The 12,754-nt window shown below is 41.3% G+C and overlaps 1 protein-coding gene across 2 annotated transcripts; it reads right to left on the bottom strand.

Annotated features, from left to right (window-relative positions):
• Positions 1-155: 155 nt before the first annotated feature.
• Positions 156-9,816, bottom strand: LOC121774625 (subtilisin-like protease SBT2.3). Of its 2 annotated transcripts, XM_042171489.1 has the most exons (11): positions 9,671-9,816; positions 9,085-9,547; positions 8,490-8,643; positions 8,011-8,408; positions 7,837-7,932; positions 7,684-7,756; positions 7,305-7,587; positions 6,888-7,219; positions 6,465-6,735; positions 6,072-6,353; positions 156-651 (listed from the first exon to the last, which is right to left on the bottom strand). In XM_042171489.1, the coding sequence occupies exons 2-11, from the start codon at positions 9,312-9,314 to the stop codon at positions 230-232; spliced, it is 2,541 nt and encodes an 846-aa protein (XP_042027423.1). In that variant the 5' UTR covers positions 9,315-9,547; positions 9,671-9,816; the 3' UTR covers positions 156-229. The 2 variants fall into 2 exon arrangements, with proteins under 2 accessions (XP_042027423.1, XP_042027422.1); XM_042171488.1 differs by having other exon boundaries at positions 9,085-9,792.
• Positions 9,817-12,754: the final 2,938 nt, after the last annotated feature.

Raw genomic sequence — 12,754 nt, forward strand, 5'->3', positions numbered from 1 at the left:
CCTAACGAGTCAAGATTTATCCTATATATGACATTATCCCGAAATTAAGTAGCAAACCCTATACCCAAACGAACAACATTGATGATGAGACTAGAACTAATCTAATCATTAAATCGAACACCATACAGCTATTTATGCACCTGAAAGAATTTACATAGTTACCAATCAAAAAATCAAAATGTTATTGAAAATTACATGGAATATCATTACCCCATAGTGGAAAAAAAAATCAGCCAGCAGTATTATTGTATGAAATCTTGAGAATAACAGAGAGAGGAATATTAACCACATGGCCTTGATTCCCAAACAACCCTATCCTCCCAAAGCTAGCCACTGAGCTGTTCATGGTGGCATTAATCAACACACTCAGCACCTGCTTCTCTCCTCCGCCGATCGAGAAGTGTGTCGGCGTCACCTTCACCGAGGCCCCGTAAGGCGCGCTCCACCCGACGCTGTACGTCTCATTGCCAGCCACATTGGTCACGACCCGCTGCACGGTCATGGACTGGTACAGCTTCGAGACAGTGATCGAGGGCAGGTTGAGGTCGGTGGTGTTCAGGGTCGGACCCCCGCAGCTCGCTCCTGTGTAGTTCAGGACCACTGGGGACGAGCCGTTGATGCCGCACAGGAACGACACGTAATCATTGTAGCCTGCGTGATGCCGACGCTTGTTATAGTTTATGTAATAATGGAGTGCTCATTTCAGTTGGAAGAAGAAGAGAAGAAGAAGGAAGCTCGGCTTTGAGCTCGGCTTTGAGTTCGGCTTTGAGCCGAGAAGACAGTTGGTCTTGAGCCGAGAAGCAAAGGAGTTCGGTTTGTGTACCGAGAAAGGAGTTCGGTTTGTGAACCGAGAAGGGAGCTCGGTTGTGAGCCGAAGAGAGTGCTCGGTTGTGAGCCGAAAAGAAAGTTCGGTCTTGAGTCAAGAATAGAGTTCGTCTTGAGCCGAAAAAGAAGAAGCTACAGTTCGGTCTTGAACCGAGAAGGAAGTTCGGCCTAGAGAAACTAGCCGTTGGTGCAGCAGTTAGTTAGCCGAGATGTAGCAGTTATTCTTCTTGCTTTCTTGATTCTTCTTGTAGTTAGTTAGTAGCAGTTGCTACTTGATTGTAGAGCTTTAAATAGCTCAAAAACCATGTACGTAGTTAGTAGTGAAAATCAATAAAGAGTTTTCAAGTTTTCTCTCCAAGATTACCATCTTCGATACTCTAAGTGTGAGTGTGTGTTCTTCTGCATTGTGAGTTATCATACAACTGTGAGTGTGTGTGTGATTCACCTGAGTGTGTGAAAGTCTTGTGCGTATTGAATCCCAACAAGTGGCGCCGTCTGTGGGAAAGGGGATATTGAAGCTGATTTGCAGAGGATCAAACGGTTTCAGAGATGGCAGCAAGGCTTGATGCAGAAAAGTTCACAGGCAAGAATGATTATAGCCTGTGGAAGATGAAGATGAAGGCGGTCTTGATTCAACAAGGCTTGGCCGCAGTTCTTGCAAATACAGAAGAGAAAGGAAAGGCTCCAATGCTTGATGATAAAGCTCAGGCAAAGATGGAGGAGATGCAGCTCAAGGCACATTCTGCAGTGATTCTGTGCCTTGGAGATAAGGTCTTGAGGGAAGTTCAAGAAGCCAAGACTGCGGTGGAGATCTTGAACAGGTTAGATGAAGTTTACCTGGCAAAATCTTTGGCTAACCGGCTGTATCTCAAGAAGAGGCTCTATGCCTATAGTTTTTCTGGTGAAAAATCTATCATAGAGCAGTTGGAGGAGTTCAATAAGATCATTGATGATCTGGGCTCTGTGGATGTTAAAATTTCAGATGAAGACAAGGCCATTCTTACATTGAATGCCTTGCCTAGCTCGTATGACCAGTTGAGTGATGCAATTATCTATGGCAGAGATAAGCCTATCACCTATGCAGAAGTCTACTCGGCCTTGATGGCTAAGGAACTCCAGAAGACTACCAGCAGAAGCTCTGCAAGCTCCAATGTTCAAGCAGCAGAGGCCTTGAATGTGAAGAAGTTCAAAAAGCAGAACTTCAAGAAAAAGTTTGAGGGCTCTAAACCCTCAAGTTCTGATGCTCAGAAGGAAACCAGAGCATGTTTTTGGTGCAAGAAACCAGGGCACTTGAAGAAGGACTGCCATGCCTGGAAGAGAAAACTAGCCTCTGAGGGCCACAACACTTCTGATTGTGTAGAGAGTACTGATCCCCCTGCTCAACTCATGAATGTAAGTGATAATGGGATCAGTCACAGGTGGATAATGGACTCAGGGTGCAGCTTCCATATGTGCCCCAACAAATCTTGGTTTCATGATCTTCAGGAAGCATCAGGGACTGTAGTTCTTGGAAATAACCATGTGTGTCAGATCAAAGGGATAGGGAAAGTGAAGCTAAGTTTGCAAGATGGCTCTATAAAGATCCTAACTGGGGTGAGGTATATTCCGGAAGTGAAAAGAAATCTCATCTCATTGGGAATGCTGGAGGAGAAAGGGTTCACCATATTGATGAGTCAGGGAAAGATGCTTGTGAAATCTGGGAATGCAGTGATGATGGAGGCTGACAGAGAGCACATTCTCTATTATCTGAAGGCTAAGGCTGTTGATGGAGAAAGCAATGCAGTGTCAGATGATTCCATAATGCTATGGCACAAGAGATTGGGCCATCCAGCAGAAGGAAGCTTGAAAGAACTCATCAAGAAGGGCCTGATCTCTGGAGATTTCAACAAGATGGACCCCTGTGAGCAGTGTATACTTGGAAAAGCAAAGAAGGCACCCTATCCTACAGGTATTCACTCTTCTACAGCCCCATTAGACTACATACACAGTGATCTCTGGGGCCCTTCACCTGTAAGCTCAATTGGTGGTGGGAAATACTACCTTGCTATTATTGATGACTACACTAGGAAACTGTGGGTGTACATACTGAAAGAAAAATCAGAGACATTCACAAAATTCAAGATATGGTGTAAAGAGGTGGAGCTAGAGAAGGGAAGGAGTGTTAAATGCCTAAGAACTGACAATGGCTTGGAATTCCTGTCTACTGAGTTTGATCTGTTTTGCAAAGAGAAGGGTATGAAGAGGCACCGCACTGTTCCTGGTAACCCCCAGCAAAATGGTGTTGTGGAGAGGATGAATAGGACTATCCTAGAGAGAGTAAGGTGCTTGTTACTCAGTTCTGGTCTGAGCAACAGATTTTGGGGAGAGGCTGTGAATACAGCAGCCTATCTCATCAATAAGTGTCCATCTACTGCCCTTAAGTCTGAGACTCCTGATTACATGTGGTATGGAGCCCATAGTGACTACTCAAAATACAAGGTGTTTGGGTGTGCAGCCTATGCTCATGCTAGGCAAAGTAAGCTTGAGGCTAGGGCTCTAAAATGCATATTGCTGGGGTATCAGAGGGGTGTTAAGGGGTATAGGCTCTGGTGCATTGAGCCTGGTAGGCAGAAGGTGGTGGTGAGTAGGGATGTTGTGTTCTTGGAGGATCAGATGCCATACTTAAAAAGGAAGCTGGACTCCAATGAAGTTGAGAGTGATTTTCTCAAGGTGGAGCCAGTGGGACTTTGCCAAGGAGCAGGTGGAGCCTCTGACTCAGAAAGTGAGTCTGAACCAGAGGATGATGGTGCTCTAGCTCGAGGTAGAAAAATTGATGAGCCTACAGCAGATTCTGCCAGAGAGTACCAGATAGCAAGAGATAGAGGCAGAAGAAATACAAGACCACCTGAAAGGTTTTCTGATGTGGTCTACTATGCACTTTGTGCTGCTGAGGGCATTGATATTGCAGATCCTCTCACATATAAAGAAGCCATGAAGAGTAAAGACAGAGAAAGGTGGATTGAAGCCATGAATGAGGAAATGGAATCTTTACTCAAGAACAAAACATGGATTTTGGTGGATAAATCCAGACTGACTACAGATGGAAAAGAAAGGAGGCTGATCAGTTGTAAGTGGTTGTTTAAGAAAAAGATTGAGACCACTGATAAAGATAGAATCAGATTCAAGGCAAGGCTGGTGGCTAGGGGCTTCACACAGCAAGAAGGAATTGATTTCAATGAAGTATTTGCTCCAGTTGTTAAGCACACTTCGATTAGGATCTTGTTGGCAGTTGTGAACCAGCTAGACTGGGAGCTACAACAGCTTGATGTGAAGACAGCCTTCCTCAATGGGGATCTAGAGGAGACTATCTTTATGGAACAGCCAGAGGGCTATGTGAAGACTGGAGAAGAAGGCAAGGTGTGCCTGTTACAGAAAAGTCTTTATGGACTTAAGCAAAGTCCTAGACAGTGGAATAAGAAGTTTGATGCACAGATGAAGAAGATTGGCTTCTCCAAGTCAGAATATGATGATTGTATTTACATCAAGAAGGCAGGCAGGACTCCCATTGCCTACCTATTACTCTATGTGGATGATATGCTACTTGCAGGCCCTTCTATGACAGAAATTCAGAAAGTTAAACAAGATCCGAAGTCGAGCTTTGAAATGAAGGATCTAGGAGAGTCAAGGAAGATCCTAGGCATACATATTCAGAGAGATAGAGGCTGCAAGAAGCTGTGGATGCTGCAAACTGATTATATTGACAAAGTTATGCAGAGATTCAGAATGGAGAATGCTAAACCTGCCTCAACACCCTTGTCCCAGAGTTTCAGATTATCAAAGGAACAAGCGCCTAAAACTAAGCAAGAGGCTGATGAGATGGAGGCTATCCCTTATGCTAGTGTTGTTGGGAGTATCATGTACACTATGATTTGTACAAGACCAGATCTTGCTCATGCTATCTCAGTGACTAGCAGATACATGGCAGACCCGGGGAAGGAGCATTGGAATGCTCTTAAATGGATATTGAGGTACATGAAGTCAACTAAGGACTGGGGGATTGTGTTCAATGGCTGGGAAGGTGGATCTGAGGAGGTTGTGCAGGGGTATTGTGATGCAGACTATGCTGCAAATCTGGACACCAGAAAGTCTCAAACAGGTTATTTGTTCACCATGTTTGGAACTGTGATCAGTTGGAAATCAGGTCTGCAGAGTGTAGTTGCTCTCTCAACTACAGAATCAGAGTATATAGCTCTCACTGCAGCTGTACAGGAGAGCTTTTGGATCCAGGGAGTAATTTCTGATTTTGGTTTTGACCAAGAAACAATGGTGATTCATTGTGACAGCAGCTCAGCTATATGCTTGGCTAAACATCCGGGTTTCCATGAAAGGAGCAAGCATATAGACATAAAGTTGCACTTTATTAGAGATGAGATTGAAAGGGGAAGGGTGAAGGTGGTTAAGATTAACACCTTGCACAATCCGGCAGATATGCTAACTAAGTCTCTAAGTAGAGACAAGTTTGATCATTGCAAGAAGTTGATCAATGTTTGTGCGAGAACTGAGATGAGCCCTCAGGTGGAGAATTGTAATAATGGAGTGCTCATTTCAGTTGGAAGAAGAAGAGAAGAAGAAGGAAGCTCGGCTTTGAGCTCGGCTTTGAGTTCGGCTTTGAGCCGAGAAGACAGTTGGTCTTGAGCCGAGAAGCAAAGGAGTTCGGTTTGTGTACCGAGAAAGGAGTTCGGTTTGTGAACCGAGAAGGGAGCTCGGTTGTGAGCCGAAGAGAGTGCTCGGTTGTGAGCCGAAAAGAAAGTTCGGTCTTGAGTCAAGAATAGAGTTCGTCTTGAGCCGAAAAAGAAGAAGCTACAGTTCGGTCTTGAACCGAGAAGGAAGTTCGGCCTAGAGAAACTAGCCGTTGGTGCAGCAGTTAGTTAGCCGAGATGTAGCAGTTATTCTTCTTGCTTTCTTGATTCTTCTTGTAGTTAGTTAGTAGCAGTTGCTACTTGATTGTAGAGCTTTAAATAGCTCAAAAACCATGTACGTAGTTAGTAGTGAAAATCAATAAAGAGTTTTCAAGTTTTCTCTCCAAGATTACCATCTTCGATACTCTAAGTGTGAGTGTGTGTTCTTCTGCATTGTGAGTTATCATACAACTGTGAGTGTGTGTGTGATTCACCTGAGTGTGTGAAAGTCTTGTGCGTATTGAATCCCAACAGTTTACAAGGGTAGTTTAGTGATTTAACGGACATAGAGTGAACGAGGGGAGTTACCGGAGTCGAAAATGAGGCCGGGATCCAACGCTCTGGTGGCATTGACGAATCCGCTCCCCATGTCGAAGGGAGTGGCCGGGGACTGGTTCACGTCGGGGTTGGTGTAGGCGCGCTGCGCCATGATCGGCCCGCGATTGTTGTCGTTGAGGGAAGCCGTCGTTGAGAGGGCGGATCCGATCGCGGACGGCGAGAAAGTGGGGAACCTTTGCTTGATCAAGGCTGCAAGTCCAGCAATGTGAGGAGCTGCCATGCTTGTTCCAGACATCATTGCAAAGCTCTCACCTTCACAAGTCAAGAAAATGGTGAGAGTTCAACGACGAAACGCAACTTAATAGGTCACAGGTTCGAGTCACGGGATACACAAAAACCACTATTGAACAATTTTTAATGTACCTAGAAACTCGATTGAGTCCATGCCACCCGAGCTCCAAGCGGACCATATGAAGTTCCCGGGAGCAACGACGTTGGGTTTTAGCACGTCGGCGTCATCAAGAAAATTGTCTTCCGGATCCGGCCCTCTAGCCGAATAATACATAACCTTAGGGGCAGAGTGGCTGAAATTTGCTTTATTTCCACCAGAAACACTTGCTAATCCTCCAAACTTAACAATTTTCTTCAAACTATCATCTCTCTCCAAAGAAGAATTGTAATAATGTAGCAAGATCTGCGATAATATGTAACGTATACGTGTTATGGAACGATCATTTTCGTATTAGGAAGTCGTAAGTAAGCAGAACGATCATTTTCGTATTAGGAAGTCGTAAGTAAGCAGAACGATCATTTTCGTATTAGGAAGTCGCAAGTAAGCAGACTCACTTTTGAATCGTCGGGAGATGGGATTATAATGCCGGGGATCTTCATTGGGATTGGGTTGAGCTGGAAGCCGATGACGTATGGATCCATGTAGAATACAACGCCAGCTGCATTGAGGTTATCTGCGGTTTCTAGAGCTTGTTTGATGGTGGAGAGGCCGAGAACGAACCGGATGGAGTAGCTGCAAATCAGAAGATTCCCTTCGACAACACTCTGGTTGAAGTTCCCGGCATCTTGGCATTCGCTAACATACAAGTCGTTCGCGGTTGCTGTTGTTGTGTTCAAGGCGTGGATGGCCGAAACCAACGTGTACATTGCGTCTCCGTCCGTCCCAGCTGGAGAAAAACAGATAAAAATGGAATCTTTTAGACTTGATCAATGATTAGTAGTCGATCAACAATTCGAATATTTGAGGCTTACGAGCAAGTCCAACTCCCGGGATTGTGATGTTGTTGCCGAGGACTATAGAGTTACTATAGCTCCGGTCATGAGTTGCAGCGCCAACAGTGAAGATCCATGGGCTAAAGGAGGAGATGCTCTTGGGAGACGGCCCCGTGTTTCCTGCTGCCTGCACGACGAAAATCCCGGCCTTGACAGCCGACAACAAAGCCATGTCTATAGGATTAAAGAAAGTGGCAATGCCGGGAGGCCGCCTGTTTGGAGTTATCGACAAGCTTATTATGTCCACCCCGTCCTGTGCAGCCTACGAACACAAACACACAAAAACGGAAATTGAATACGATATCAAACCAAGACTCGATTTTTATGAAGAATGGCTACATGTATATGAGATTCTTACTTGATCTATGGCAGCAACCACATCAGCAGCGAAGCCCCCGAAGCTTTTGTACAACGCCTTATAAACGGCAACACTGTTGTAACATATCAGAATCAGGTCAATGCATAACTCAGCATACAAACAACGAATACAACGTCGAAGCAAGATTCTTACTGCGAACGAGGAGCCATTCCACTGGCATTTCCAAAGGTATGTCCAGCTACTACAACTGGAATTCCATGGTTTCCTGCTGCAATAGCAGCTGTATGCCTGCAATAATTTACGTATAAACTCTAACGATACGTGCAAATAAAATGGATACAGCCATGTAATAGAGAGAATGCTTACGTCCCATGGCCATCACCATCGAATGGCGAAGCATAGTCCTGTGTGGCGTTGAAAATCCCTCTGGTGATCGCGGAGGCAGCAAAATGGCGAGCCCCAACGAGCTTTCTGTTGCAGGATCCAGATGGGAAGTCGCGTGTGACCTCACAGATCCCAGAGAAATGCTGTGGGACAGGGTATGGCTTCTCAGGCGTGTCATCAGAGAAGCTAGGGTGTGTGGGATCAATCCCAGTGTCGATGAATCCAATAACGATCCCTTCTCCCGCTGTATCAAATCCGCCTTCTTGCGCCCATGCTCCATCGGGAAGACCTAAAAACTGGGGTGTATGAGTAGTCGCAGTCCTGACCGAGAAATCCAATGCCACATTCAACACCTCCCTCCTGATTGACAGCTTGTAAGCCTTCAAAAACATCACCAGTGAGCATAAGACACACACTTAGGCAACGAGACAGTGACAAAACTCGGGATCATGAAGACGAACCTGCTGTTCAGTGACAAGCACAGCAAATCCGTTGATCAGGCAACGGTAGCTGTAGAGCTTAAGATACTTTTCACCCCTCAAGGCTCGTTTTAACAGAGAATCATGCACACGGTCTATGTACGGCTTGTGACGCCTATTCGTCTTTGCTGTATTCCTGTTTTTACCACAGTGCAAACACATTAACTACCATGATTTCATCGTCAGCTATAATAAGAACACAATCAATAAAGAGGAAATCCATACTGTAAATCACAATATCACAACCAAAATCAATTGCATAACCTCATTTTCTTACAAATAGGCTAATTCAGTACCTTATATAGACATGAATAACTTACTCATTTCCCTCAAATGAAACAATACAACTATGTGATTGAGCCTAAATAACAGAATCATATGTATTTCAAGTGCAATAAAATCTCTAAAAGTAAAACTCCCACACTATAAAAACCCAAAATTTGATTCAAGAAAAACCAAAACAAGAAACAGAACATCAAATGCTGAACTTTTAGAGGATGAAACAGGGAAAAAAAATCCAATCTTGAAAACAATCATCTGCTCACATGAAAACAACAAAATGAATAAAAAATTGTACCTTGGTTTATCAAATCTACTCATTCCCTCAGACCCATTGCCTCTAACATGATGCCCTTTCATAACTCTAAGCTCATCATAGTAATGAGAAGCTGGGGCTTGTTTGAGAGTGACAATATACACAGCAGTCACATTGCCTTCATCAACCTGAGCAAAACTGCACCCCACAAACACACCCAAACACACCATTACACCCCAAAACCCAACCCCCCACCTTCCCTCCATTTGCATTGCAAAAAAAGCTTCCCTTTCTCAACAATCACCCAAAATCACAAAGAATGACAAGGTACGACGCTTTCTTCAAGAAGTACAACCTCCCATCTCCCAAAGATTCAATCTTTACCACTTTCTTGAAATGCAGAGGTACTCCCCTTGCTCCAAGATGTACAAACTGACAACCCTCTTCCTTTTTTTAGAGGTGAAGAAAAGTGAAAAAAAAAACTCTTCCCACTAACTCCAACTACCTGCAAAGAGAGCAACTCCAGAAGAAAGAAACTAAATCAATAAACTCTCCCACATTTATTACTAAAATAATACTTGAAATGAGTAATAGACAAACACATATTTAAGCACTTGTGTTTATGGACCTCTGTCAGTCTGTCTGTTCATAAATAAATAAAAAGTATTGTAAGCATATAGTACTACTTGCTTATCTTCTTTGACAAAAATGCAATTCCTTGATGTGAATATAGAATTTGAGGGTCATATGTATTCAAGCAAGAAAAGGACAGGAGTGAATCGGCAACCTTTTCTTGGGGGATGTGCAGATGAACGTTTTGTTTACAAGTTAACAAAATTATCAACGGAAATAAAAATTGGATCTTTTTCTTTTGCCGTTATTCGTTTCTTTTCCAACTGTTTGTGGTTTGGTGTTTTATGCTCTCTATTTTCTTCATTATTTCCCTATGATTTGTAAAGAATTATTTTTTTCTAAATTCTAATCTTAGAGGCACGATAGCTTAAATTAGTAAAATAAAAATTGACTTCGAAGTATTAAGTGAACAAATATAGTACTATATGTAATTCATAAAGTTTGGCCAAATTCTAATTTATTCCGTACCTTTAAAAAATAGTCAATTAAAATATTTTTGACAATTTTCTGAATTGTCCCATGAAGTTGAATTATGAGAAGAATTGAGCATGCTTTTTGAACTTTTGGAATGCTGAGGTATTATGTCGACGTCACGCTCAATTCTCCTCAAGTTTCAACTCCATAGGACAATTTAGAAAATCTTCAAAATTATTTAGTTGGCCATTTTTAAAGTTACGAGATAGACCAACATTTGATAAAGTCATAAAACTTTGTGGGGTTTTTTTAACTATTTATCCTTTTTTCAAATTTTGGGCTACATGTATTCTTGTAGTTCAATCAAGAATGTATTGAATGGCATTTATTCATAAATGCATTCTATATTAATAGTTGAATCTTGTTGTTGTAATTTATTGTTGGATAATGTTGTTAAATCACATGAAGAATTGTGGAGGAAGTAAATGATGAGTTTGGCCTTTTGGGTTGTGGTAGGCCATTGGCAATTCCAACGTTCGAATTTATTTTTTGTTGGTATAAAGTTTGAAACTTTAGTATAAAGTGGATCTTGTGACTTGTGATACATGTTCTCCCTCTTTATTTGTGTAGACCCGTGTCACATTGTATATACATACATGTGTATATATACACGTCTCTAGAATAAATAAATAAATAAATAAATAAATAAACGAACAAAGCAATCGAATTGTTTAAGGAATAATCAGAATCTCATGAAAAAGGTCTATAAGTTAAAATGGATGAGTAGGATACCATTGTGTATGCACGTAAGTAACAATAATAATAGCAATAATTCTACACTTTTGGAGGGTATTCAACATTACCATAACACGTGTATAATTCAAAATAATCAAATCAATGAACGAATTCTTGATCTAAAATAATACTCCCTCCGTCCCATGCTACTCGCACTTTTCATTTTAGGCCGTAAATTTGGGAGTGATTTTTTTGTGTAATTAAAAAAGAATTTTAGGTGTAATGAGACATCACTTAATAAAAGAGCTCTTAACTTAAACTAACATATTAATTAAATGCATTAATTCTAACTTAAATTATAAATAGTGTAAGGACTTTGTGACGAGCCGAAAAGCAAACGTGCGAGTAGCACGGGACGGAGGGAGTAAAATAGTACTAGTATATCTATAGATAACCCATTAATTGTGGATGATGTAGTGGATGATGTAGCATCACAATACGTTTCCCCTCTAACTAATAGGTCATAAATTCGAATAAGCACGGAGTAGATAGAAAATCTTTATTGATTCTCTTAACTAAAGAAAAGAACCATTAATTAATTATGTATTATACTCTCTTTGTTCTATAGTAATAGAGTCCTTTATTTTTTTAGTAAAAAGTGGAGTAACACATTTTCACACTCTTACTTTCCTCTCTTTTACTTTATTATCTTTACTTTTTTCTCTCACATATTTTATTATTATGTTATTTAATATATTACATATTATATTTTTCTTAGTCTTTGAGTCGGAAAAAAATGTCTCCCTACTATTATGAAACGGAGGGAGTGGTAGATAACAAATAAAATTATGCATTTTGGAGTAATGAATAATATCATTGTTCAAAAAGTAAGTGGATTATAATGATTCCATCCTTCCATGCCTCCCCACTATAAAAGGCCCATATTGATTATTAATTATGACGAAATTTATCTAAAGTATAAAAAGCCAAATTTTACGAGAGATGTTGATTTTGTTTAGTTGCAAGATAAAAAAGAAAATCCGATTATTACAATGATCAATTTCACTTTTATTTGCTTCTTTATAGTCATAATTTTCTTGCTCCCTTTTTCTTTTGTGTTGGTTTTGAACTTTCATCACTAACGTCATATTTATGTTCTATTTTATATTTGGAATATTGGACCCTAATATCGTAGAATTTTCAAAAAGTTGAATTTTCCCCAGGAACTTTAAAATTGACAAATAATATCACGAACTTAACCCGAGTTAGTTATTTCCCACCGGCGAAAAAGTTATGGCAAATATCACGATACAAATTTTTTTCTTAATTTATCGACAACAACTTCGGGAGCTTCAAGTTCTTCAGTATTTGAGGATAGTTTTTCTTATAGTACACCCTCCAAAATTGTTCTTCAATCCATTAATATAACCAAAAAATTCGTTGGTTGGAAATAACAAACTCGAATAAAGTTCGTGATATTATTTATTAATATTTAAATTTATGGAAAAACTTTACTTTTGGAAAGTTCCATGATATTAGTGGCCAATATCCATTCATCTTTTGCATATAATAAGTAGTTAGTGGCCAATTTGTAAATGGGCTAATTTATGGAAAGGGTTAGTGTCTCCAATAGGGGAGCCGCGGCTCGTGGCTCACGTGTGGCTCGGCCGCGGCTCCCTATTACGAGAGCCACGCAGGGCCGCTGGGGGGGGGGCATGGGAGAGCCACGACGGCAGCTCGGCCGCGGCGCTTGGTGAGAGCTGCGGTTCCCCATTGTGGCGGCCGAGAGCCGCGACTCTCCCATTTTCGAATTTTTTTTGTAATATTTTTGATTTTTTTTATAAATACCTCATTCCACACATTTTACATCATTCTCTATAATTTTTATAATCTCAAAATGCAAGGTGGAGATGATAATTTCCCCTTTCTA

The sequence above is a fragment of the Salvia splendens genome, chromosome 17 (genome assembly GCF_004379255.2).
Source record: "Salvia splendens isolate huo1 chromosome 17, SspV2, whole genome shotgun sequence".
Lineage (NCBI taxonomy): Eukaryota > Viridiplantae > Streptophyta > Magnoliopsida > Lamiales > Lamiaceae > Salvia > Salvia splendens.

Excerpts from the sequence above, each read along its gene's own strand:
- LOC121774625 (XM_042171489.1), bottom strand. The coding sequence starts at position 9,314 with ATGCAAATGGAGGGAAGGTGGGGGGTTGGGTTTTGGGGTGTAATGGTG. Across the intron at positions 8,409-8,489 it reads TGCTTGTCACTGAACAGCAG|GCTTACAAGCTGTCAATCAG; the intron begins GTTCGTCTTCAT and ends ATGTTTTTGAAG. Across the intron at positions 6,354-6,464 it reads GGACTCAATCGAGTTTCTAG|GTGAGAGCTTTGCAATGATG; the intron begins GTACATTAAAAA and ends TGACTTGTGAAG.